General features: G+C 48.3%; 1 protein-coding gene across 2 annotated transcripts; it reads right to left on the bottom strand.

The window, feature by feature from the left end:
• Positions 1 to 404: 404 nt before the first annotated feature.
• On the bottom strand, positions 405 to 21,174 carry Snrnp70 (small nuclear ribonucleoprotein U1 subunit 70). 2 transcript variants are annotated; one of them, XM_052712471.1, is made up of 10 exons: positions 20,971 to 21,174; positions 20,172 to 20,328; positions 17,254 to 17,316; positions 16,926 to 16,980; positions 11,047 to 11,111; positions 10,862 to 10,924; positions 6,934 to 7,015; positions 3,835 to 3,936; positions 1,329 to 1,416; positions 405 to 1,253 (listed from the first exon to the last, which is right to left on the bottom strand). In XM_052712471.1, exons 2-10 carry the CDS (start codon positions 20,316 to 20,318, stop codon positions 563 to 565), a joined length of 1,356 nt encoding a protein of 451 aa, XP_052568431.1. In that variant the 5' UTR covers positions 20,319 to 20,328; positions 20,971 to 21,174; the 3' UTR covers positions 405 to 562. The 2 variants fall into 2 exon arrangements, with proteins under 2 accessions (XP_052568431.1, XP_052568432.1); XM_052712472.1 differs by lacking the exon at positions 20,971 to 21,174 and adding an exon at positions 20,583 to 20,714.
• Between the last annotated feature and the right edge of the window lie 4,936 nt (positions 21,175 to 26,110).

Genomic DNA, 26,110 nt, shown 5'->3' with positions numbered 1-26,110 from the left:
AATGGGACTGCCTTCAGCCTTTCTTCAGGACTGTGCCAGGCTAGCCACTGCTTCCTCAGGGCTCACCAGACTCAAAGCTCTCCCACTTAGTCTTCCATCCAGAAATGTGTGGACACATCAGCTGTTGATGGCTGTTTCATTAGCCAACTTTATGACCAGGCATCTTCCTGACCACAAGTTTCTCCCATCCTGCCTCTTGGCCTACTGCTCTCTCACTCGTTCAGAGGGCAAGGGCTTCCCTATCTCACCTGTTAAGCAGCCCTGGTGGCCCGGAGCACAGCCTTTACTTCAGGTCATAACATAATTATGTGCACCATAATCTGCACACCAAGTGGGGCTGGACAATATAAAGTGACAACCTTTTGGGAAGGGAACAAGTGCAGTAAGACACCAGGGGCCCACTATCAACAGGAAATTAATTTTATTTTTAAATCCAAGGGACCAGAACAAAAACAAAACAAAACAAAAAAACAACCCTCTACCCTCAGAGGACAAGCCATGGTGGAAAGGCTAAGAAGGCAGACAGCAAAGTAGGAGCATGTCCACAACACAGGAGGCCTCTTCATTCGGGAGCTGCCTCCATCAGATATCCATTCTCTGGGGCCATGTACCCATCACCACCCTCTGCCTCCATGTACATGTCTCGACCATCACTACCTAGACCTTCCAGCCCATTGTCCTGACCACTGCCACCCCCACCCCGAGCCTCATCCCTGCCCCGCTCACTGGCCCGCTCCCCCCGTTTGTGCTCTCGATCCCGATCCCGGTCTCGATCCCTTCGACGTTCCCTGTCACTCCGGTGGCTCCTACGACGCTCCCGGTCTCGATCCCGGCCCTTCTCTTCTGGGCCATCAGGGCCATCAGGGCCAAGCTCTCCAGGAGGCCCATCATCAGGAACTGCATCACCAGCCTCAGAGGGTTCAGCCATGTCGCCGCTGCCGCCGCCGCCACCACCACCACCGCCGCCGCCACCACCACCTCCACCACCTCGAAGCTCCTCTTTTCGTTCCCGCTCCCGGCGTGCTCGCTCCCGACTGCGACTGCTCCGTCGCTTTCGGTCTCGGTCCTTGTCCTTGCTTCTCTCTCTGGAACGACGCCGCTCGTCCTTGTCTCGACTCCGGGAGCGTCTCCTCCGGTCCCGAGAGCGGGAGCGTCTCCGTTCTCTCTCCTTGTCTCTCTCTCGGCTTCTTTCTCTGCGCTCCCGCTCGCGGTCCCGGTCCCGGTCCCTGTGTGGAAGTGGGGAGGGGCCCGGCCTACATGAGATTAGCAGCGTGTGGCAGGGTACCCCATGACTGCCTTGTCCCAAGAAACCAGGTGCCCAACCTTACCTCTCATCATATCGGGAAGTGTCATCACGGCCTGAATGCCTGATGTTCACATCTGCCCCACCTCTTCTGGTCCCACCAAGGCCACCTCCTAGGGGTCAAGCAAAGGAACACAGGGTCAGTGGGAACGCTGGCAAAAACCAAATACCTCTACTGGCAGCTATGGTGCACAATCCCATGCCAATCACCCCCATGTTCCCTTGTCACGGAAGAGCCTGTTTTACATGCAAGCCTTTAACAAGGTGCTAGAGCTCATGGACACTCTAAGAAGAAACTAGGTTTCCCAAGCTAGCCAACCTCATCTGAGACCTGAGACTCTAGGCTAGCACACCACCAACTTGTATTTTTGTGCACAAAGTCCAAAGTGTGAACCCACAGAAAAGCTGAAAGAAGCTAGGCATGGTGTTACATCCCTTTAATCCCATACTTGGGAAGACAGGGGTAGGGAGATCTTATGACTGTGAGGCCAGTCTAGTCTACACAATGAACTTTAGGCCAGCCAAAGTTATACAGTGGGACCTTGTTCTCAGAATAGAAAAGCTACAAAACCTACCATGCCCAGCTTCCCAGGGGACCCTTTATTTCCAGTCTTCTCAACTACACTCTTGCTTCCCATAACAGTCATAAACTTGACATTTATCTTCCCTGGAGTAAGCTTGCTTTCCTTGTCTCTGTACCTTCTACTTCCCTGTCAGCCTCAAATCACCAGGTTTCAAGCTCACTAACTGTGCGAGGAAACCATGACTACACCCCTTCAGATCCCGATATGCAACAAAAAGAGGAACTCTGTTGAACTTGCAGATTTAATACCAGGTCTAGAAAGGTGGTATGTACCTGACCAATAGCACTAAGGAGCAGGTGGCAATCTTATTTTTCTTTTTCTTTTTTTTTTAAAAGATTTATTTATTTACTTATTTATTATGTATACAGTATTCTGCCTGCATGTGTCCCTACAGGCCAGAAGAGGGCACCAGATCTCATTATAAGTGATTGTGAGCCACCATGTGGGTGCTGGGAATTGAACTCAGGACCTCTGGAAGAGCAGCTGGTGCTCTTAACCACTGAACCATCCCTCCAGCCCCGGCAATCTTATTTTTCAAATGGGGACCCACTAATGAGCCACTTGCTCCCAGTGACTTGGCAAGGAAGACTCATGGCTGGGAATCCCATGTGCCTGTGGTTTCCTGCAAAACCCATCTAAAGAGGGTCCAGAGAAGTGAGGTTGAGATTCACACTGAGCACAAGAGAAAATAGAAGTCAGTCACATGCCAGGCTGAATCTAGGAATAGGTAGCAGGTTGAACTACTACAACACAGGACGCAGACTCCCAGCTGCTGGGTCACAACTTAACAATGGGCTATGCCATCAATACAAGAAAGACACTTGCTCCCTGCACACATAAGGTAAATAAATAGCACTCTTCATATCTGACTCGCCGCAAAGTCCAAAAGCAACAGAGATAGTTAGACCATGTACTGAAACCTCAGAAACTGAGTTCAACAAACATCTCATTCTAAAAAAAAAAGGTAGGTGGGGCTGGAGAGATGGCTCAGAGGTTAAGAGCACTCACTGACTGTCCTTCCAGAGGTCCTGAGTTCAATTCCCAGCACCCACATGATGGCTCACAACCATCTGTAATGAGATCTGGTGCCCTCTTCTGGCCTGCAGGCGCACACGCAGACAGAACACACTGTATACATAATAAATAAATACATAACTACATAAAGCCAGGTATGTAGTTTCAACATTCAAAAGACTGAGACAGGAGGATCACATGAGCCTGAGGCCACCCTGAGTTTCACTGTTGAGACCCTGTCTCAGAACTACACCCGAGTAATAAAAATACTTCTATGTACTGCATGTGGAAAACAGCTGTGCAAAACTTTACACAGGCACATGTCTGCCTGTGTGTGTGAAGAAGAACCCATACTATCACATTAGCAGCAAGTCTGCGCACCAAGACAAATGGCTTGTTTCTGAGATTTCAGGAATCTCCCAGCACAGCAAGAACTGGAGGCTCCTGGGGGTTGGGGTGCTAGGTCAACTCAGCAAATGCTCAGATGGAAGCAAAGCCAGGTAACGCTGCCCGAGACAGAGTGACACCTGGCACACAAGACCTGCAATCCAGCTGGAGCCTAATACTGAGTCATTAGATGGACAAACAGCAGAGACTGACACTTGTCCACAGAGACAGCAGCACAATCTCTCAAGATCCTCTTGGTGAGAATCCACTGATACACGGGCCTGGGACTGAGACAAGAGCCCTGCATCAGTTGGCCCCTCCTTTCCTGCATACACGCAGGCAGGACACTCTATATATCCAGCAAAGGCCAGGGTCTGCTTGGGCACCAGCAGGTGTAGGTGTCTGTGTGCACTAGTGTCTAAAGCCATGAAGATAATGAGAAGACAGCTGGGAATGGAGGGGAACAAGCAGTATGCGGGTTGGGGAGACTGAAGGCAGAATCATCTACACACACAGGCCAGCACCCAGAGGGCAGAATGGACTCACCTAGACGCCGGGGCCTCCAGCCCTTCACAGTCCGGCCCCTTTCCACATCCACAAGGACCCTCCTGCCATCAATCTTCTTGCCATCTGCGTGCTTGTAAGCGGCTGCAACAGATGTGGGGGAGGGGGGTCCCCAGAAGGTGCTCTAGTCAGACAAGGATCCATGCAACAGCATCCCTGCCCCTCAAACCCCATCTGCACACATACACTCACACTCCCACCAGTCAGCCAGGCAACCAACAGCCAGACAGCCCTCTTCCCACCCTGAAGGGCCTGCTCCATCCAATCCCTGATTCCTTTTTGGCACCCCCAATTATCATTGGGGGGCAAAACATTCACCCTGGCCACCCCCAGCTCCCACATGATGGAGCAGCCCCCTCCTGCCAAGGGCGGCCAAAGTTGCTGCAAAGAAACTGGAGGTTAGCTGAATGCTGGCCTCTGCTGTGGGGAGGGCTCCTCCACACCCAGGCATGCACCCTAAATACCATGCTGGGCAGGAGGCTGGCTAGGCCCCTCCACACCCAGGCATGCACCCTAGACACCATGCTGAGGCAGGAGGCCCACTGGGCCCCTCCACACCCAGACCACACCAGTTTTTTTTTTTTTTCTTTTTTTCTGTGTTTTCATAGAGAGGTCAGTGCAAGGTAAGACATCAGAACAGAAATGAACAGGAGTGGAGACCTTAAGAACTGGCAGGGATAGAGGTGGGTGCTGAGCTCCCCAGGGGCCTCCAAGGACCCTGGCTGGGCCCAGAGGTACATGTGCCGTGCTACTCAAAATCCCTGCCTTACCTGAGCAGACTGACCCTGCCACCACCTAGCCTGGCCAGCTCTGTCCTCCAGGCCAAGCTCAATGGCCAGTAGGGCATGCAGCCCAGCCTGAGTTCAGGGAAGTTGAGGAGCATAGGACAGAGTGGGGAGGCCCCAGAGTCCAGGCCTGTGATCAGGCAGGGCTGTTAAGAAGGCCAAAAAGTCCCTGTCCAGGTCCCAGCCCTGGCCTAAGGGACTATGCTCACCAACCACAATACCCTGCCCAACCCCAGCCCGCTCCCCCCCAATAACAACCAGAGGAAGAGAAAAAGGTGCCATTTACCGATGCCAGCCTTGCGGGTGTCCAAACCGAGCGGGATGGGGGGGGCTCGGCAACTCCTGGGGGCCTGGCGAGGAGGCGGGCTTCCCGGGGGTGGGGTGGGGGTGGGACATGGGACTGCTTACCTGGAGACCCCAAGCTTACCTGAGCACTCACACAGACCCCACACCCACCACCATTGGGGTAACTAAAGCTACAGGGAAGGTAGCCCTGAGAGAGACTACATTTCCTACATCACCTAGAGACAGGTGGATGAAGGAATTAAAGGGGCCTCAGAGCCTCACAGAGGAATGACTTGAGCCTGGGCTGGAAGCCCTTGGTCTATCCTGCTTGACCTTAAACATCAGGCCCCAAGGCCTCAAAGCACCTACCACCTCACCACTACCTGAAACAGTCACGCTCCACTAGGCACAGGCCCACCTCTCAGTACTGGGATCAGGCTCTTCCACCTCCAATCCCACATGCCCTCCCACTGGTGGCAGCAGCCGAGGCTGGCACACAGGGTAACACCTGGGATCCAGGAAACAGGATGCTTCTCAAGCTCCAGGAGGGGCCAATTGGCCCCTAACCCCAGAGCAGAGTGAGGGGGGAGGGAACTTGAGAACTGAGGTCAGTCAAGTACAGGAACCCGGCTCAGGTTCCCCATCCCAAACCCCAGGAGAGGCCCAACCCAGAGAACAGCAAGAAGACCATGTGATTGTGTCAGTCTAGGCTTCTCTCTCTTTCCCTCTCTTCCGCCTCAGTACAGGTTTAGCAAAAACTACCACACCTTCAGTTGTTTGAAACCTGTTCCACCCCTCCCATACCCTGAGCCCCAATCCATGCACTTTGGGGAGCTCAGGCACTGGGCATCACAGTTGCCTTCTCAGGAGGCTCCCACCATGCCAAGGAAGATAGAAGGGATAGAGAACCCCAAACTAGAAACCAGAGTCTCTCCAGACCACTATGGTGACAACCCCACAGAAGTCATAGGGTAGGGAGGGTCAGGCTGAAGGGCTCCATACAGAGCCCTGGCCCCAGAACACCCAACTTTAGGATTGCCAACTTGGCCCCAGGTGTCAGGGGCTGGGTGGAGCCCGACTATGGACGGAGGTCAGTGCCTCTCCCACCGAGGTCCACCCTTCCCCTTGGGATCAGTGAGATTACCAGAGAGCATGTGGGTGGGAGCAAGAGGGACAGAGGGCACCCAAATGAGGAAAGGGCTGTGGGTGAAGGGAGACTGAAGGGTAACTAGGGTGGGAAGGGAAGCCTCACTGTTCCTAAGCTGCCTGGCTAAGCTGGGCTGGTGTGCGGTGCTGTGATCTTACCCATGATACAAACCCTTATACCAACCATACACTGAGGTGTTGTAAGGGGAGCGTAAGCATCAGCTGCAAGCCAGCTGCGTGGTGGCTGCAGTGACAATAAGAACAGTCAATTAATACGGCGGCCCCTGGACACGCCGCAGCCCTGCCCACCCCCACCCACCCAGCCCTGCCCAAGTGGACGCCGCGCAGCCTCAATGGGGCTTTGTAGCTGTGGAGGTGGGTGCTAAACATGCCCACCAGATCACTGCTTGACGAGAACTAGGTGGGAGCTGGGGTTGGGGAGGTGGAGGGTCGGGTGGCCCAGCACAGTTCTACTGGGGGAGAGGACTGGTTCAAAGGCCAGCTCTCACTGCAACCTGGTGGCCCCCAACTCCAGTGGGGGCCTAATGGGGAGAAGCTCCCCAAATCCGACACCTCCCCCCACCTCCAGGTGGCCCCATACCTCACCCAGTGCCCTCCTGGCCCGAGGTTCAACGTGTGACACTTACCTCCCTGGGCTCACACACACACGTTGTGGGGGATTTTTGGTTTTTGATTTTTAAAAAACACGTGTATATATATATAAAAAAAAAAAGATATATCAGAAACAGAGGGAGAAGAGACAATGCTAAAGTCAGGTATGGCAGGGGAGGGAACAGACGACGGGGAGAGGCTGGGAAGCAGAGGTGAGAGGGTCAGAAGGCAAGGCAAAGGCACAGGTACTCACAGTGCATGTCTCGTTCATGTTCATACTCAATGAAGGCATAACCACGGGGTTTTCCAGAGCGCTTGCTGTATACCATGTGGATCTGCAGGGCAGGCAGAAGGCAGTGAGCTCCACAAGTTACAGGGCTGCCCCACCCACCCCACAACACAACTTATTCCACAGGCTTTGGGCTGGGGAACACACCAGTAACAGATTTGTCCTTCAAGCGTCCCAAGGGACTCTCACTCCAGTGAGAGCCTGAGTAAAGTGGAAAGCAAAGGGCATAGAAGCAGCACGTGAGAGGCAGAGGGTCCCGCAAAGCAGGCTGGAGAAAGCTGTGGCTACAGCTCTATGGAAACTGGACATCTGATGGTGGAGATCCTCCGATGAGGCCAAAGGCAAACGGGCACTGAGCCAAGTGCCCCCAAAGCCAGCCAAGTGTGAGAAATAAACAATGTGCTGAGCATAAAAAAGGGCCACTGCGGATAATCGATGTAGAACTGGGGAGGAGTCTGCCTGCAACCATGGCAAGAGGCCTGTGCATACGGAGCCAAACATATGGGAAGGTGGGGAGGCTAGAGGACCCAGAGCACTTAAGAGGCCTCTGCAGGACTGAACAGGGACGAGGGAGCACATGGCCACACTGTAAAGGCCAGGAAAAGTCAGGCAAAGCTTATGGGCTCTCTCTCCACATGCCAGTGACACAGGAGGCTTGAGTACAGAGAACCAGCATCCAGACAGGAATGCTTGGAGATACAGGGGGTGGGGCAAACCAGACAAGACTTCCGGGAATAGGATTTGAGCAGGTTCCCAAGGGATGACTGGTCCTCCATTCCCATCACTGCCTGCTCACACATGGGTGGGTGCGGTCCTAAGCTTGCTCAGGACAACTAAGACTTGAACTCTATAACCTGAAATCTTCAGAAGTCAACTGAGCTTCCAAGCTGACATGGTTCCATCAGGTCTCAAGGGGGGTAGGGCTGAGGGAGAGAACCAGTTCCTGAGACCCAGGAATCAGGGACGGGCCACAGGGCCCATCCTGGGCTAAGCAGCTTGTGTCCATCATGAGCGCCAGGTCTTACTTTGTCTCCCAGCAGAAGAAAATAAGGCACAAAGCAGTTAAGTGAGTTTTGGTATAAAAACTTAGCACAGCACCTATCTTTCTTGTTTTTAGTACAGACCTCACTCTGTAGCCCAGGCTAGTCTTAACCTTAAGACAACTTTACTGACTCAGTCTCCCTAGGGCTGGGATTACAGTTATGAGCCACCATGCTTCAAGTCAGCATGTTCTTTCTTTTTCTTCTGTCCAATACTTTCCATTTCAATAATTTTGTGAGACTGATCCCATTATAAGATGACTGTGAGCCACCACGTGTTTGCCGGGAATTGAGCACAGGACCTCTGAAGGGTAGCCAGTACTCTTAACCACTGAGCCATCTCTCTAGCTCTTATGGCCTATTGTTAATTGTTGACACATATATAGATGTGTTTGTGTATCTCTAAATATAACCTGCTCAGTCCATATATACCTGCTGCATGTATGTTTTCAGGGCTGACCAATTGGTACTAGATAAGCAATTAGTGTGTCTCTCCCTAGTTCCCTTCTGACTGTTTCTGCTGCATGCATGCTCGCTCTTTTCTGAAGACAGGTCTCACTAGCCTTGGCTAGCCTGAACTTGGCAGGTAGATCAAGCTGACCTACAACTCAAGAGACACATCGGCTGAGAGTATATGCACGCACACGTACACACACCCAAGCGCTGGAATTAAAGGTGTGTGGCACTACATCTGGCAGCACGTTTCCAGCAAAGGGTCAGGCAGCAGACACCCCAGATTGAGGGCCACGCGACACAACCGTAATAAGTACCTAACTGCCTTGTAGCAATAATATCTGCAAACTATATGGAAATGAACAAGTCTCCCTTAGCTACACAGCAAGTTCAAGGCCAATTTAGACAACATAGCAAGACATTTCAAAATAAAACAGAAGCTGGGACGGGCTGGATAAATGGCTCCTCAGTGGTTTAGAGCATTTGCTGCTCTTGCTGAAACCCAGGTTTCATTCCCAGTACTCACAGAACAACTAACAACAATTTCTAACTACAATTCCAGAGCAAAGGTACTGTGTACACTTAATATACACATATGCAGACAAAATACGTATAAGTAAATCTAAAAACTAGTAATAATAAGGCCTGTTTGTGATAGAGTGAGACTCTTGTCTTTCCTGTTTGTTTTTGAGACAGGGTTTCTCTGTGTAACAGAGCCCTGGCTGTCCTTGAAGTCAGAGATCCACCTGCCTAACCCACTGCTGGGATTAGAAGCATGTGCCACCATATCTAGTGAGACACTAAACAACTAAACCAACAAATCTGGAGGGTCTGGTGATGTAGCTTAGTTGGTAGACTACGATGCATGAAACATTGTGTTCAATCCTTATCACGGCCAAAAAAAAAAAAAAGTGGTGGTACACACCTGTAATCCCAGCACTTTGGAGGCAGACAGGAGAACCAAAATTTAAAGTCATTCTCTATCTGCATAATGAACTCATCAGTGCCAAGCCTGGACTATGTGGGACAATCAAAGATTAAGAGCCAGTAAGTGAGCTGGCTGAGTTTGATCTCCAGGAGAAAATGGGTCTTATAAGTTGTTCTTTGATCTCCACACATACCAGCCCTTTCTCCGCAATGTAATAATGTAATGCGGAGGATCCAAGTTCAGTTCCTAACAACCATATGGAATTCCAAATCCAGGAGATCCAATGTCCCTCTGGCCTCCAAGGGCACTGCACTCATGTGAATATACATGGTGGTGATGGTGAAGTACACCTTTAATCCCAGAATTTGGGAGGCAGAGACAGGTGATCTCTGTGAGTTTGAGGCCAGCCTGGTCCACAGAGTGAGTTCCAGGACAGCTAGAGCAACACAGAGAAACCTTGTCTTGAAAAAAAATAAAACAAAGTAATACCAGAAATGGCTCAATGGTTAACCAGGGCACTTGCTGCTCTTGCAGAGAACCTGGATTTGGTTCCCAGCACTCAGCTTATACTTATAACTCTGTGTAACACTTGTCCTGGGGGATCTAGGAACCTCTTCTCACCTCCTTGGGCACGAGGTACCAACGTAGTATATTTATATACAAGCAAGCAAAAGAACACTCGTGTTTAGAAAATGAAGAATTTTTAAAATAAATACATAGAGCATCATTTATACAAGGGCTGGGGATATAGTTTCAGGTACAATGCTTGTTTACCATATAAACTGCTGCCCAGAGCTTAAGCTCTATTCCTGGGGGCAGAGGAGAAATATCTAATGAAGGTCTTGGACAGCAAAGACAAGAGGACTGGAAGTTCAAGAACATCCAAAGCTTTATAGTAAGTTTGAGGCCAGCTTTGGATTCATGAAACTGCCTCAAAAACAAATCAGAAAACAAACGAACAAACCACCCATCCACCCACCTAGATTCAACCTATAACCTAAGTGGGCCTGCCTCCTCACCCATATACCAACTTGCAGCAAGGTGAAGTTTGCCAATCTGTGAATCTGTGTTATAAATCCACAAGGACTCACCACTTCCAATGTTACCCTTTTTTTTTTTTTGCGGGGGTGGGGGGGTGGGGGGTAGGGGTGGGGGGGGTGGGGAGGGTGTCCAAGACAGGGTTTCCTGGGTAGCCCTGGCTGTCCTAGAACTAGTTCTATAGATCTGGCTGTCCAAGAATTCAGAAATCCATCAGACTCTGCTTCCTGAGTGCTGGGATTAAAGGTGTGTGCCACCACCACCCCAGAGCAATGTTACTTCTGACATTAAAGCTACACTAAAGAAAATAAACCCAGGCCCTGAAAAGATGCGAATCATTCCCAGGCTGGGAACCCAGCATTGTTCCTCACTTCAGGCTACTGTTCCCTCTTCCAAAAACCCTCAACTCAACCCTCCACCCCAACCTACTTACTCTTTTGATGGGTCCATACACCTCAAACTCTCTCCGAAGCTTAGACTCTGTTGTGTCATAGTTCTACAAGAGACAAAGCTAGGTTAGATGGGAGAAGCACACCGCTCCAAAGTCCTTAACTAGGCCAGGACTAGACCCAAGTTCTCAGCAGCCTAGGGTTCCCAAGCCAGGAGTTGGGTACTTACCACTCTAGCTACGAACAGAGTCTTGAAGGCATCACCTTGAGCATTGGGATCATTGTGAGGGTCCCCTGTACAAGGAGGAGAGAATCTTTTAAGTAGACAGAGCCCACAATCTTGGGTAGAACAATGGACAGAAGCTGAGGACAGGAAGATGGAACCTAAGTAGGACCCCTTCTACAAGAAAAGCTCAGCGACTTAGCAAGCTTGATTACACGCCCTCTTTCAGGTTTGGTTTCACTAAGGCCTTTTCTAGAGTAATTGACAGATGAGGACAACAGGCTGCTAGGGTGAAAATTACATTAGATAGATAGGATGTGACACACCAAAATGTCATTTCAGAACTATGGACTTTGGCCAGCCATTCCCAGTACAAAGTGAGCTGAGCAGTAACTGGGACCTCTCTGGAGGGAGACTCAGCTATCTTGTTCCGTAATATATGCAGTCCTGCCACTCATTGGACAGAATTCAACACAGCCAGGGGAAAGCATGATACCAAATAATCTCAGATCTAAGACTAGGCAACCAGAGTCCAGGATAAACTGGGTGTGATGGCCCATGAGTAAATCCCAGCACTGAGGGGGCAGAAGCAAACAGAACTCAGCCTGGTCTTCATAATGAGTTCCAGGCCAGCTAGGCTACACAGTGAGACTGTCTCAAAAAGAAAGTAAGACAGTTCAGGATAGGTTTTTCTCCTCTATATCCTACAACCTTTGGCAGAGACCCTGGGCTAGTGCTGAAGAAAATCATAAGGATCAAGTGGCATAAATAGATAACTACCTCCCATTTGGCCTCCAAGGACTAACTCTTCAGAAAAAGACCAAGAATCTATTAACCACTTGCTGGGTGGTGATACATGTCTTTTTGTTTGTTTGTTTTGTTTTTTGAGACAGGGTTTCTCTGTGTAGTTTTGGTGCCTGTCCTGGATCTCACTCTGTAGACCAGGCTGGCCTCGAACTCACAAAGATCCACCTTTCTCTGCCTCGCGAGTGCTGGGATTAAAGGTGTGCACATGGACGGGCAGCAGTAGTACATGCCTTTAATCCCAGCACTAGGGAGGCAGGTGGATCTCTGTGAGTTTGAGGCCAGTCTGGTCTACAAAGAGAGTTCCGGGACAGCCAGGGGGGCTGTTACACAGAGAAACCCTGCCTCAAAAAACAAAACAAACAAACAAACAAATGGGATTAGAGAGATGGCTCAGAGGTTGAGAGCACTAGCTGCTCTTCTAGAGGTCCTGAGTTCAATTCCCAGAAACCACATGGTGGCTCACAACCATCTATAATGAGATCTGGTGCCCTCTTCCCTCTTCCGGCCTGCAGGCACACATGCAGGCAGAACACTATAATAAGTAAATCTAAAAAACAAAAAACAGAAAACTATTGACTAACTCCAATGAGTGAATTAGTGTTGGGGGTGCTGGAAGCTAAACATCTGTGCTGAACTTTCTCTGTCCCTCTCACTGGCTGTTCCAGCTCTCATTTCATACTCTCCTTAATATGCAGCTGAACAGTAAGTAAAGAGATCATCGAAGAGATAGGAACAGAGTTTAAGAGGGAAAAAAGTGATTGCTGAGATTTTGAGGCCAGCCTGGGCAATTTGGAAGAACACTTGGCATGCATAAGACCTTTCAGCAAGAAAGCAGGGATACTTCTGTCTTCCATTGGTAGCCTACAAGTATTCTTAAACAGTCCAGACTGACTGTCCTTGTTTCAGATTGTATTTATTATTTTTGACAGGTCACAGGCATTGATACTTAGCAAGTCTCTTTCAGTTATCAGTTGTGACCTTCCCACCAACACGAAATAGAAATCCAAAGAATCAGCCATGGTGGTGGTCCTTTTGATCCTAAGGGCACAGCTGTTAATATGGTGACAGAAGAGGACTCAAGCCATTAAGGCTTTCAACTACATCTCCACTCCAGAGATGCGCCTCAAAGTTACAACTTCATCCCAGGAGCTGCCCTGCTACCTGGTCTTAGCCAGGGCTCAATTCTAGGGTGCTAAGAATCTGGAGGAGCGAGGAGTGAAGAGAAAGGAGTCAATGGACAGATATCATATCTCACTTTCTTTCTCTTTAAATGTCACTTTTTGAGGCAAAAGGAACTAAGAAAAACAAAGGGGTTGGAATAGTTATGCACTGATAGCACATCCCCTTAACCCCAGCATTCAAGGCAGGTGGATCTCTGTGAACTCAAGGCCAGCCTGGTCTACAGAGTTCTAGAACAGCCAAGGCTATACAGAGAAACCCTGTCTCAAAAGGAAAATAAATAAATAAATAGATAAACGGGAGGGGGGACACCTTTCATGGGTACATAGATCAAAAGAATAAAGTTAGGAGAGTACACGCAGAGCCTTGGGTTCAGTGGAGCATAGCACCCCATAAACAGGCTGCTGAGACAACATGCTCAAAGGTGTCAAAGTAAAAGTGGGCACCCATCTCCCAAACACTAGGTGTAGGGTGCATGAGTATTACCTGTCCAGTGCTGCCGCAGGGTGGATGGAAGCCAACTGAGAGTTAAACTTGGCTGAAGGGCAGCTAGGAAGTGCTCAGCATACAAAAGAGGGAAACACCTCTACTCGAGATGCCTATAGTTCTTGCTTACCATAAGGCTGATGAGGGACTAAAGGCAGAAACCTATGCCACCACCAACAATATTCCTTTCTTTTTTTTTTTTTTTTTTTTTTTTTTTTTTAAATTTATTTATTTATTATATATACAGTACACCTATCCCTGCAGGCCAGAAGAGGGCACCAGATCTCATTACAGATGGTTGTGAGCCACCATGTGGTTGCTGGGAATTGAACTCAGGACCTTTGGAAGAGCAAGCAGTGCTCCCAACCTCTGAGCCATCTCTCCAGCCCCAATATTCCTTTCTGAAGGAATACATTACCTGAAAAACAGAAAGCAATAGCCAGTGCCTACTACTAAGTGTGCACGTGTGGCAGGCTGGTCTGTAACTCTGCTGCACCTCTCTGCACTCACTGGTCAGGACCCTGAGAGGAACGGGCCCACAAGAAGCCTGAAAGCTAGAAAACTTCACCAGGCTTTCAGGTTGTTGACGTGAAACCTCAAAAACTCCCCCTTGACAAGCCACTACTTTTTCATCTTTAAAATGGGAATAACCTGCCTGGCGGTGGTGGCACATGACTTTAATCCCAGCACTCGGGAGGCAGAGCCAGGTGGATGTTTGTGAGTTCGAGGCTAGCCTGGTACACAGAGCAAGATCTAGGACAGGCACCAAAACTATACAGAGAAACCCTGTCTCGAAAAACCAAAATGATAATAAATAAATAAATAAATAAAAACCGGGAATAACCATTCCTGCTGCACGTAGATATCATCAGGAGTCCATGACGTGAAGGAATACAAGTGCTCAGCCAAGAGACAGTCTTCTTGATTTTGACAGAGCAAAGCAAGCTTCTACAATTAGTGAGGACAGGCAGAGACCCTACTCTGCCTGATCACTCCTGTCTCTTCTATTTTGGACAGTACAATGTGCATCCTTGAACTTGCTTCAATTACCAACATGGGGCCTAACTTGATTGATCTCTACATTCCCTTACACCAATTTGAGAATTTCAGTCACACCTCAGCTTGCTATGCTGGTCTTTAATACTTTTTTTTTTTTTTAAAGATTTATTTATTTATTTTGTATACAGCATGTATGACCAGAAGAGGGCACCAGATCTCATTACAGATGGTTGTGAGCCACCATGTGGTTGCTGGGAGTTGAACTCAGGACCTCTGGAAGAGCAGTCAGTGCTCTTAACCTCTGAGCCATCTCTCCAGCCCTAATACTTTTTAAATAAATTGTAACCACAGTACCATTACTAACATTACTAACTTCTAAACTCATCTACAATCCCTCATTTAAAACTCTTCATCTGGGGCTGTTTCAGAATGACACTTGTATACACAACACATTTAAACTGTGATCAACCAAGTTCCAAGTCTTGCTTGGTTGATGAGTCTTTTGACCTCTTACTTCATGGTCCCCCTATGGACTGCCTCCAACCTTTCCTTGTCAGTTTTTTTGTTGTTGTTTTGTTTGTTTGTTTCTTTTTAGGAAAGCAGGTCACAAGTCTGTTCTACACTCTCTCACATTCTCCACCTGGTGCAAAGCATACCTAGATAGGCAGGAAAAGAACTGGGCTTTATGCTGAGGGCAGCAGGAGAGAGAGATGAGTGCTTGTCTTTACAAAGCCCCATAGAGGATCTTAGCTAGGGGAGACAAGTAAACAAGACACTGTTACAGCACTGTCCAAGGCAAGCGGGACCTGAGTGCTACTGGTGGACATGGAACACAGCTGGGGAAGTTGTACTGGTGTTGTGCTAGCTAATCTTAGTTCTAAACTTTATCACATCTGGAATCAACTAAGACCCAAGTAGTTGGGCATGCCCATAGGGATTTCTGGATTGAATCATTTGAGATTAGAGGATCCAACTTAAATCTGGACCACACCTTCTGTTGGCAGCCAACTGAAAACCTGAATGAAGCTCTTTGCCTGCCTGTCTTTGGCACTCCCTGCCAAGTTCATCCATCCTGCTGCTGAGAGGCTAAGAGTATTAGAACCTACTTCTTCAGAATTCCAACCTAAAATAAAGACCAGCTGAGACATCTAGCTTTTTTTTTTTTTTTTTTTTTTTTTGGTTTTTCCAGACAGGGTTTCTCTGTGTAGCTTTGGAGCCTGTCCTGGAACTCGCTCTGTAGCCCAGGCTGGCCTGCCTCGAACTCACAGAGATCTGCCTGCCTCTGCCTCCTGAGTGCTGGGATTAAAGGCATGCGCCACCACTGCCCAGCAACATCCAGCTTTGTTAGCAGACTCTTAGCCTTTCTGTTGAGAGACAGCCACTCCAATCAATCAATCATCAATCTCTCTCACACATCCACATAAACATAAACACACACACACACACACACACACACACACACACACACACACACACACACAGAAAGTTCCCCCTATTTTATCAATTCTGTTCCTTTAGAGAACCCTAACACAGGCGCTAAAAACAAACTGAGCACCAAGATCTGGAAGCCATGTCTCGGGGAAAGCAGAATCCCACAGGAATTGGGAGAAGGAGGCGATTCTGTGGCTTGAACATGGAGTGTGACATACTTAAGAAAGAGCATCTAGCTAGGTATAGTATGAGAACCAGAGCTCCATGCACTATCTTAGTTGTGTGCACTTGAGAAAATCCACAAGTTCTAGAATACAGTTTAGAAAGAAATGATTCACTAAGGCTGCAGAAAATAGATGGGAGATAAACCTCATTCTCTGATGGGTCTTTACCTATTGAACACTGAGATCTGACCATTTTGTGAGTCTGGTTACCAAGCACTACTTAATCCTCCCGACCTAGATGGTGAAGCACTTCCATTTCCAGGTTCCGGAAACTAGGGATAGAGCCAAGACCAACTGGCCAGATTGCCTTATGCCTTATCTTGGAGACACAGTGGAATGTGGTCCCTTACAGGGAAGGGCAAGTAACCTGGGTATCCCTATCTGTTAAAAGACTAAACCAACTGGAGCTGGAGAGATGGCTCAGCGACTAAGTAAGAGCACTGATTGCTCTTCCAGGGGCTGGTGTTTGATTCCTAGCACCCACACAGCTGCTCCTAACTGTCCAACTCCAGTTCCAAGGAATCCTATGCCCTCTTCTAGTCTCCTACATGCAGATAGGCAAAACACTCACACATATAAAACATACTAGAACTTAAAAAAAGAAAGCCTAATCCAAGTCCTGTGCTTGGCAAGTGGTTGCTAGGAAAGTGAACCAATTCTGCTTTCTCAGGCTCCCAAGAGAATAGTGGCCCAGGTGTGACCTAGGAAGAGGAGCAAAATGAGACTGGAGGGGAAGATTGCTAGGCGAGAGAAGCTTACACATTTTCAGCTCTGTCTCCACTTCCTGTTGTCGCCGTTCAATCTTTTCCCGTCTCTGCAATTAGAAAGAAGTAGAGTAAGTGCAAGCAGAGGTACTTGGATGGCAAAGACCATCTGGAAAAAAAGTAGCTAAAAATACATTAAGACTAAGAGGTGCTAGGTGGTGGTGGTGAACACCTTTAATACCAGCACTCAGGAGACAGAGGCAAGTGGATTGTCTGTGAGTTAGAGACCAGCCTGGTCTACAGAACAAGTTCCAGGACAACCAGGGCTACACAGAGAAACCCTGTCTCAAAAACGCAAAAGACTTAGAGGTAAAACAACATACCTTTCTTTCCATGCGTTCCTCTCGAGTTTCTGCCCTTGTTGGAGGAGGCGCATCTCGAGGGTCCTAGAATAAGAGAGGTGATGGAAAACAGCAAAGCACACCACCAAGGAAAAGACTCTCAGTTCCTTCCCCCACACAAGGCCAATAGTTCCTTATAAACAGAAGACCCAGGGTGAATGTGGTCCAATGAGTTATGCTCCATGGACCAGTGCTGACCAGATTACTGCAAGTCTGTGGTAGGACAATGTAAAAACCTCCGCTGGGGGGGGTGGTGGTGGTGGTGGTGGTGGTGGTGTAAGCCTTTAATCCCAGCACTGATTCAAGGCCAGCCTAGTCTACAAAGCGAACTCCAAGAGAGCCCAAGTAACTTTATGTCTACTAGGCATAATTAAAAGAAAAAAAAAAGTCTCATTTTTGAAGGTCCTTTTAAACAAAACACAGAAACAATTCTCTTATATTTAGCAAAAGCATCAATCACGGGGGTGAGAATGGGGTGTGGAGGGGGTGCATGGGCGGATCTCTGAGTTCGAGGCCAGCCTGATCTACACAGTGAGTTCCAGGACGGCTAAGACTACAGAGAAACCCTGACTCAAAAAATAAAACAAAACAAAAAAGCATCTACACTGACAAATGACTAGAAGACATTTGTTTTCTATCAGATTATGATGTAGGCGGCACAGCTGTAAAGCACAGTACCAAAGTTATATGGCTTCCAAAGCCAGGGACTCTGCAATTCCCCCCAGAATGCCAGTGATAGAAGATAGGTCCGAAACAACAGTGGACAGGGCAAACCTCCAAAGCAAGACAGCCTGTGAGGTCAGAGATCTGGAGATCCTTACCAGCCTCTCATTAAATACAAATTGGCACATGACCTGCAGAAAGACCACCACTGAGCTGAACCCATTAAACTCAGTTTATTGGCTAGTAACATTTCCCAAGTGCAGGTTGAGCAAGGCAGGCAGGCAGATCACCTGTTATCTATTAAATTTTGGCTTTCCTACTCAATGGCAGAATGTTTCTTCTAATACTTCTGGTTACGTGGCAGCATTTCTTAGGTCTGCTCCAATGGTGGGCATAACAAATTTTCTGAATAAAAGAAATGACACCCAAAAGCTCAAATGATTCAGATTTAGTCATACATACCTAGCAAGTACAGAGCCCAAACCCCAAGTTGCCAGCCTTAAGCACTGCAGGACACACTGCTCAGCCTTAGTATACACTATCCTCTTTCAAAAACTCTACATTTACCTTTATTTATTCAGATGAGGCTGTAGAGGTCAGAGAACAGCATGCTAGAGTGGAGCCTTTCCTCCCACACTGTGGATCCCAGGAACAGAACTCAGGTTCTTGGTAGCGAGCACATTTACCCCCTAAGTCATCTCCCCGTCCAACACTGTCCTCTTAATGTCATAAAAACAGTGACTACAGCGGCACTTTGGACATTTACTACCTGCCTTATGTCCTTGAACACAAACTCTGTGACTCAGCTCTCCACTAGTCTCACCGTACAGCCACCTCTTGCTAGAGGATAACCTAACCAATGCATTAATATGCCTTCTGGGTTGGTGGCACATGCCTGTTATTTTGGCACCCTGAGAGTAGGAAGCAGAGGACTATGAGTTCAAGGCCAGCCTTAGTGACAAACGGAAATCAAGACCAGCCAGGATTCCATGAAAACTGTCTCCAAAAAAACAACCCAGACACAAGCCTTTAGTCCCTGTACCTGAGAGCACAGAGCAAAGCAGACGTATCTCTGCAAGCTTAAAATAAAAACAAGCTGGGCGGTGGTGGCGCACGCCTTTAATCCCAGCACTCGGGAGGCAGAGGCAGGCAGATCTATGTGAGTTCGAGGCCAGCCTGGTCTACAGAGTTCCAGGAAAGGCGCAAAGCTACACAGAGAAACCCTAGCTCGAAAAACAAAACCAAAACCAAAACCACAAAAGACACATTTGCCAATCTAACAAACATGATGAATCTCATGGGTGAAGGACTACCAGAGCCCTACAAAAGACATACTTTTTTTTTTTTTTCTTGAGACAGGGTTTCTCTGTGTTGTTTTGGTGCATGTCCTGGATCTTGCTCTGTAGACCAGGCTGGCCTCGAACTCACAGAGATCCATCTCCCGAGTGCTGGGACTAAAGGCGTGCGCCACCACCGCCCAACCAAAAGATATTCTTAACCCTACTTAAAACAAGAAATTAGGATAAAGAGGAATGGCTCAGCAGCTAAAAGCACTGGCTGATCCTCCAGAGGGCCTGGGTTGAATTCCCAACACCTACATGGCAGCTCACAACTATCTGTACCTCCAATTCCAAGGGAATCATGGCACCAAGCAAGCAGCATGCATGTGGCACATGCAGGCAAAATACCCATGCACATAAAACTTTTAAAAATTTTTGTACATATATGTATTTCTTCTAATTTTTTTCACTTATTTTACATCCAAAATAAATCTTAAAAAAAAAAAAAATCCTAAACAATAAATTAGCCGGTCCTGGACGTGCACACCCATTAATTGCAGCATTTGGGAACCTAAGTAGGACTGCCACAACATCAAGGCCACTCTGGGCAACATAGCAAAACCCTGTCTCAAAACTCACAAAAAGGGGCTAGCACGATGGTTCTGCATGTTAAGGCACTTGCCACCAAATCTAACAAACTCAGCTTGAGCTCCTGGACCCCCAAGGTGGAAAGAGAGGCTTGGAAGTTGTCCCCGATGTTCACAGCTTTGCACATACACATCCACACATATACAACATATACAAGTGCAACTAAAAACTTTAAGCAGAAAACAAGATCAAGAAAAGCAAAATCAGAAAACCACACAACTAAAAATGCTTAAAAGATGAACTCGGACGTGCGCCTGCTCCCATCCAAAACCCAAGCACCCCTAGTGTGCCCCATGTCTGAGTACTCACCTCAAATTCTCGGATGTATGGTGCAATGCCACAATAAGGTTGGTTATGATGTTTTTCATGTGGCAGCTTTTCTAGGGGTGGCAGGTACGGGATGGGGTCTCGAGGGGCAAAGAGGGCCAGAAGGTTGGGAGGCAGAAACTGCGTCATCTTGCCAAACCTGAGACGAGAAACCTTACATTAGGGTACTTGAGCACAGGTTCCCTCTTCGACCCCTTCACTGAAAACCAATCAAACAGTAGAGAGATCTTGAGGATGCAGCTATCCCGAGTAAGCGGGTGGAAGACATCTGCATGAAAAAGGAAGGCCTTGGCAGGAGCTGAGAAACAAAAGGCAGAAAACAAGGAGGAAAAGGAGCAGGCGTGGGACCCAGGGACCCGAAGCACCACGTTCTGGTGGTTGCTGGCTTCATACCTTGGGGAAGATTATGAGGCAGGGGTCTCAAGGTACTCCATAAAGATCAAGCCAGGGGATCTGCGTAAAATATCTAGGATCCCAGAGGCGAAAGGAATTATGGGTAGAGGTCCAGGATGCGACCAAAAAAAAAAAAAAAAGAGCGAGGAAAAGAGGCAACATACAAAAACGCAAGGGCCTGTGGGTAGGGGACCGCGAGAGGTGGGGGGGGTGGATGCTGAGGGAACGAGGGCTGGAGCGCCCAGGGGACTCTGGGTAAAGGATGTGGGGGAGTTGAGCCGCTGACTCGGGAAGCGGGCCTCAGGCGCGGGGAAAGGGTTCGGGGATCCCGCAATGGCTTGTGGGTAGCGGCCCCGAACCCCGTTAAGCCACTCATTCACTCACTCACCGCGCGGCGCTCTCCCCGGCCGGACGTTAGTCTCAGGCCTCGCGGCCGCCGTTCACCCGCAAAAACTCCCGCTCTGGCTTCCACTTCGGCGGCGTCCGCGTCAGCTGTCTTCAGAGGTCCGCGCCGCGCGCGCTAAGCAGGACGTCCCTCACAACCCGCGCGGCCTCAGCTCGCGAGCGGAACGGGGAGTGGCTCCGGTCTCGAATCCCTCCGCCGCTCGCACTGCGCATGTGCGGCACAAATCAAAAGCAATCCATAGTGCGGTCCTGGCCCTACCGCGGCTACTGCGCACGCGCGAAGCCAAGACTCGGCCGTCAGAATCCTTAAATGCCCGAGCAGCCGTGACCTGGCAACCGTACTGCGCATGTGTGCTCAGGCCTCCACCTCGCGCTCTATCCAACCGCCTATGCCCGCGAGACACTTACCGATGCTCCACCCCTTTTTCCTTACACTTCCCGGACCTTGTACGCATGCGTCAACGTAAAGCTTAAGAACGATATCCTTCCGCAGCCGGTTAAAAAGTACGTGCCTGAACAGGCTCGTTGTGTTTATAGTCTATTTAATGGATAAGTTCTTTCCCAAGTTTCTTCTATGTTCTAGCCACTGTTTGGACTCTAAGGACACAGCACGTGACAAAATAGTCTTCTCCTTCTTGGAGGTCACATTGTTTGGAGAGATGATATATTTGTTTAGTGGATATTTCGGATATTTCTTTTTGTGTGTCCTTTTATTTTTTTTCAGACAAGGTTTACTATGTAGCCCAAAATGGCCTTGCATTTTGTGTGTATATAGGTGTATAAACATTGTGTGTGTGTGTGTGTCTGTCTGTCCTGGAACTCACTCTAGACCAGGCTGGCCTCCAACTCCCAAGGATCCTCCTGCCTCTTCCTCCCTAGTGCTGGGATTAAAGGCGTGCGCCACCACACCTGGCTTTTTCTTATCTTCTCTCTTTCTCTCTCTCTCTCTCTGAGAGACAGTGGCCCATATAGTAGCTCAGGCTAATCCTCTAGCTTTGACTCCCATACATGATGGGATTACAGGCACCCTGCACCCAGATTATTTGGATCGAAGAGATTATTTGGTGCTTGGATCAAACCCAGGGCTTCCTTCATGGTAGGCTACTCTACAAACAAGTCCTCTCCACCCTGACCTTCAACTCTTGGCAATCCCACCTGACACAGTTTTCTGAGTGCTGGAATTACAGAATTTTGTCACTACCCAGGGTTTGTAGTTTAAATCCTAGCCTGGGCTACAGAGAGGCCTGTCTCAAGAAAACAAAAAAGTGGTTGGGGAGATGGCTCATGTAGGAGGTGGCTGAATAAGCATGAGAATCTGGGTTCCGTCCCCTGCACCCAGTAGAAAGCCTCAGCATTAGTAACTGTAACCCCACAGCTCTGGGGCTCAGTTGCCAACCAGTCAAATTCCAGGTGTAGTCAAAGCTACTGTCGGGATAATTAAGGTGGACAGTGACTGAGGCAAAGCAACAAAATTGGTGTGTGTTGACCTCCGGCCTCCACCCCAACATTCGGTGCGTGGTTGTGCACAGCTTTAATCCCTGCACTTCAGAGGCAGTTGGATCTCTGGGAGTTCAAGGCCAGCCTGGTCTGCAGAGTGAGTTCCAGGACAGCCAGAGTTATATGATAGAGCGACCCTGCACCCCTTAAAAAAAAAAAAAAAAAAAAGAGGTATCCCAGGAACCCAGACAAGGTAACCCAGTAATCCAAGATGGCATTGAACACTCTAAGTAGTGAAGGATGACCTTGAATTTCTGGTCCTCCTAATTCCATCCTCCCAAGCGCTGAGATTACAGATATGTATTGTTATTCCCAGTTCATACAAGTGACAGGGATTGAACTCAGGACTTTCTGTGTGTTTGTTGGTTTTTTTGAGACAGGGTTTCTCTATGTAGCCCTGGCTATCCTGGCTCAGTCTGTAGACCAGGCTGGCCTAAAACTCACTAAGATCCTTCTGCCTCTGCCTCCTGAGAGCTGTGATTAAAAGGGTGTGCCACCATGCCCAGCAGGGTTTTGTTATTTTAATCGTGTGTGTCTGTCTGTCTGTAGTGGGGTGTACACATGGGTACAGGTGCCTCTAGAGGTTAAAAGAAGGTGTAACCTTTTGGAGATGGAGTTACATGTGGTTGCAAGCCTCTGGATATTGGGTGCTGGCAATTGAGGTCAGGTCCTCTGGGAAAGTGACGCATGTTCTAAATCCCTGAGCCCAGGGCTTCTTGCACACTGGGTAATCTAACCACTCTACCAAGTCAGGTTTTGCTGGAGTGAAGGCCGGTCTCCAACTCACTGTTCCTGCCTGAGCCCCCAGAGTCCTGGAGTTACAAGCATTCACCGTCATACCAGGCTGAATATTGTTTTAAAGATTTGTTTTTATTTGTCTATGTCTGTGTGTACGCAAGTGTCAAAGGAGACCTGAAGAAAGCATTGGGTCTTCCAGAACTACAGTTACAGACATTGTTAGTTACCTGATTTGGGTGTTGGGAACCAAGCTCTGGTCTGCTTCAAGAGCAGCAACTAATTTTAACTACTGATACATCTCTCTAGCCTGACATAAATTTTTTCTTGACTATCTGAGAGTAAATTGCAGTAGTACTTCGGCCTTCAATACTGTACACAGATCATCCAAGAAACAAGGACACTCTCCAACAGAACCACAGCCTGTCACCGCTAAGAAGAGCGTGTTCCGTGGCGGCTACGACTATAATCTAGAATTTGGGAAGTGGAGGTAGGATGATTAACTTGAGCTATACGAGACTCGGTCCCAGGACTGGAGCGATGAGTGGTTCAAACTGTGTACTGTTCTTGCAGAAGTCAAGAGTTCTGGTTCCCAGCACCCATAGTGGGTAGCTCACAAACACCCATAAGTCCAGCAGAAGATCTGCTACCCTTTTCTGGTTTCCACCAGCACCTGCACTCAGGTGCTCCCCATACTCACCAATATACATATTTTTTTAAAAAAGACCCTATCTCAAAACACAATAAAAATTAAAAAGAGGGCCTTGTTGGCACACATCTTTAATCCAGTACTCGAGAGGCAGAAGCAGGCGAGTCTGTGAATTCAAGGCCTGCCTGGTCTCCATAGGGAGTTGCTAGACAGCTAGCTACATGGTGAGACCCTGTCTAAATAAATAAATAAATAAATAGAGAGTGGGGGAAAAAAGAATTTTATGGAGCTCTTAATCATATTTTGACAAATGATCCAGGAATGTTTTTATTTTAATGTAAAATATGATCCAATCAAACAAGTTTGTAAGACCTTAACCTCAAAACAAAAGGCAGCGGAGAGTCGGATGGTGGTGGCGTACGCCTTTAATTCCTGCTCTCTGGAGGCAGAGGCAGGAGGATCTCTGTGAGTTCACAGGCCAGCCTGGTCTACAGAGCGAGTTCCAGGGCAGCCAGGACTACACAGAGAAATCCTGTCTCCAAAAGACAGACAAACAAGTGAGTGGGGAGAGGAGAAGAGGAGACAGCAGGCAGGGTGTGGATCAGCAGCAGAGCATTTGCCTCTCGTGCTGGAAGCCCTGGGTTCCATCCCCAACACCTGAGTCTTTTTTTTGTTTATTCAAGACAGGGTCTCTCTGTGTATCAGAGTCCTGGCTGTCCTGGAATTTGCTTTGTAGACAAGCTGGCTTCCAACTCATAGCGATCCTCCTGCCTCTGCCTCCTGTGTGCTGGGATTACAATACATGAGTCTTAAAAAGCTCTTAAATTGGGCACAGTGTCTTACACATGAATTCTTAGTAATAGGGACACTGAGGATGGAGAGTTCAATTCTATCCTGATCTACCCTGTCTTAAAAACAAAACAAAAAATCCTCCAAAAACAGAACAAGGGACTGAAGAGATGGTTCAATAGTTAAGAGTTCTGGCTACTCTTACAGAGGACCTGAGTTTGATTCCCAGCACTCACGTGAGGGCTCACACCCGTCTGTAACTCCAGTCGCAGGGAATCCCAGTGTCCTCCTCTGGTATCCAGGAGTCCAGGCATGCACATTGTGCACAGACATACATGCAAACACAACACCCACACACATGAAATAACAAAATAATTTTTAATTAAAAACTATTCCAAAATAAGTTTAAATATTTTTAAATGTAGCTCACCTCCCCTCTATAATAAGCATATTATATCTAATAAGTAGGAACTCTTGCATCTGAAGTGATTGACAGAGCCCTTGATGTGGACAGGGAGAAGTTGGAGAAAGGGGCTGTTGGAATAGGTTCTAGATTTCAAAACATTAAGACATATGTTAAACTTGCTCTGTGGTGCATGCCTGTAATCCTAGGGCTGGCAAGACGGAGGTAGGAGTATTAAGTTTGCCATCAGCCTCAGCTACATAGTTCAAGGTCAGCCTAGACAACCCCTATGAGCCTTTGCTTCAGTAGATAAAATGGTTCAGTGTTTAAAGTATCTCCACCAAACAACATCAGAGTCCTGATCGCCAACAACCATGTAAAAAGCTAGATAGAGCAGACCTTGTTTGTAATCCTAGTGATGCGGGTAGGGGGAGAAGACACAGGCAGGCTCCTGGACTCAGACAGTAGTGTGGAACAGCTAGCTGGCTGGCATGTGCTGATGTAAGTCTTGTTTTTCATTTAAGCATAGCATAATGAAGTAGGAGCATTTTTGGAACTGAATGAAGGGTGTTCAAGAACTGGGCCTTTGTGGGGCTAGATGGCTCAGTGGTTAAGAGCACTAACTGCAGGCCGGGTGGTGGTTGTGCACGCCTTTACTCCCAGCACTCCAGAGGCAGAGGCAGGCGGATCTCTGTGAGTTTGAGGTCAGCCTGGTCTAGAGAGTGAGATCCAGGACAGGCACTAAAACTACACAGAGAAACCCTGTCTCGAATCTGCCGCCCCACCCACCTACCCCCACCCAAAAAAAGAGCACTAGCTGCTCTTCAAGAGGATCTGAGTTCAATTCCCAGCTCAGCAACCACAGGTGGCTCAAGGCCACCTATAGTGGGATCTGAAAGCCTCTTCTGGCATAAGGTCGTACATACAGACACTCATACAGGTTTACTCTGTGTGTGTGTCTATTGGTGGATATATGCATGTAACCATGGCTGCTGGAAGAGGCCAGAAGAGAGTGTGAATCCGCTGGAACTGGTGTTATGGTGAACCACG

The sequence above is a fragment of the Peromyscus californicus genome, unplaced genomic scaffold (genome assembly GCF_007827085.1).
Source record: "Peromyscus californicus insignis strain IS unplaced genomic scaffold, ASM782708v3 Scaffold_4__1_contigs__length_199733344, whole genome shotgun sequence".
NCBI lineage: Eukaryota > Metazoa > Chordata > Mammalia > Rodentia > Cricetidae > Peromyscus > Peromyscus californicus.
This window is presented reverse-complemented; position numbering and strand designations above follow the sequence as displayed.

What these genes read in the sequence shown, in the direction of transcription:
- Snrnp70 (XM_052712471.1), bottom strand. Translation starts at nt 20,318, where the DNA reads ATGACGCAGTTTCTGCCTCCCAACCTTCTGGCCCTCTTTGCCCCTCGA. An exon ending in GGAGACAGAGCTGAAAATGT is followed by an intron (nt 11,112 to 16,925) that starts GTAAGCTTCTCT and finishes CTCCTTGTACAG; the next exon opens with GGGACCCTCACAATGATCCC. An exon ending in CTCTGTTCGTAGCTAGAGTG is followed by an intron (nt 10,925 to 11,046) that starts GTAAGTACCCAA and finishes TGTCTCTTGTAG; the next exon opens with AACTATGACACAACAGAGTC.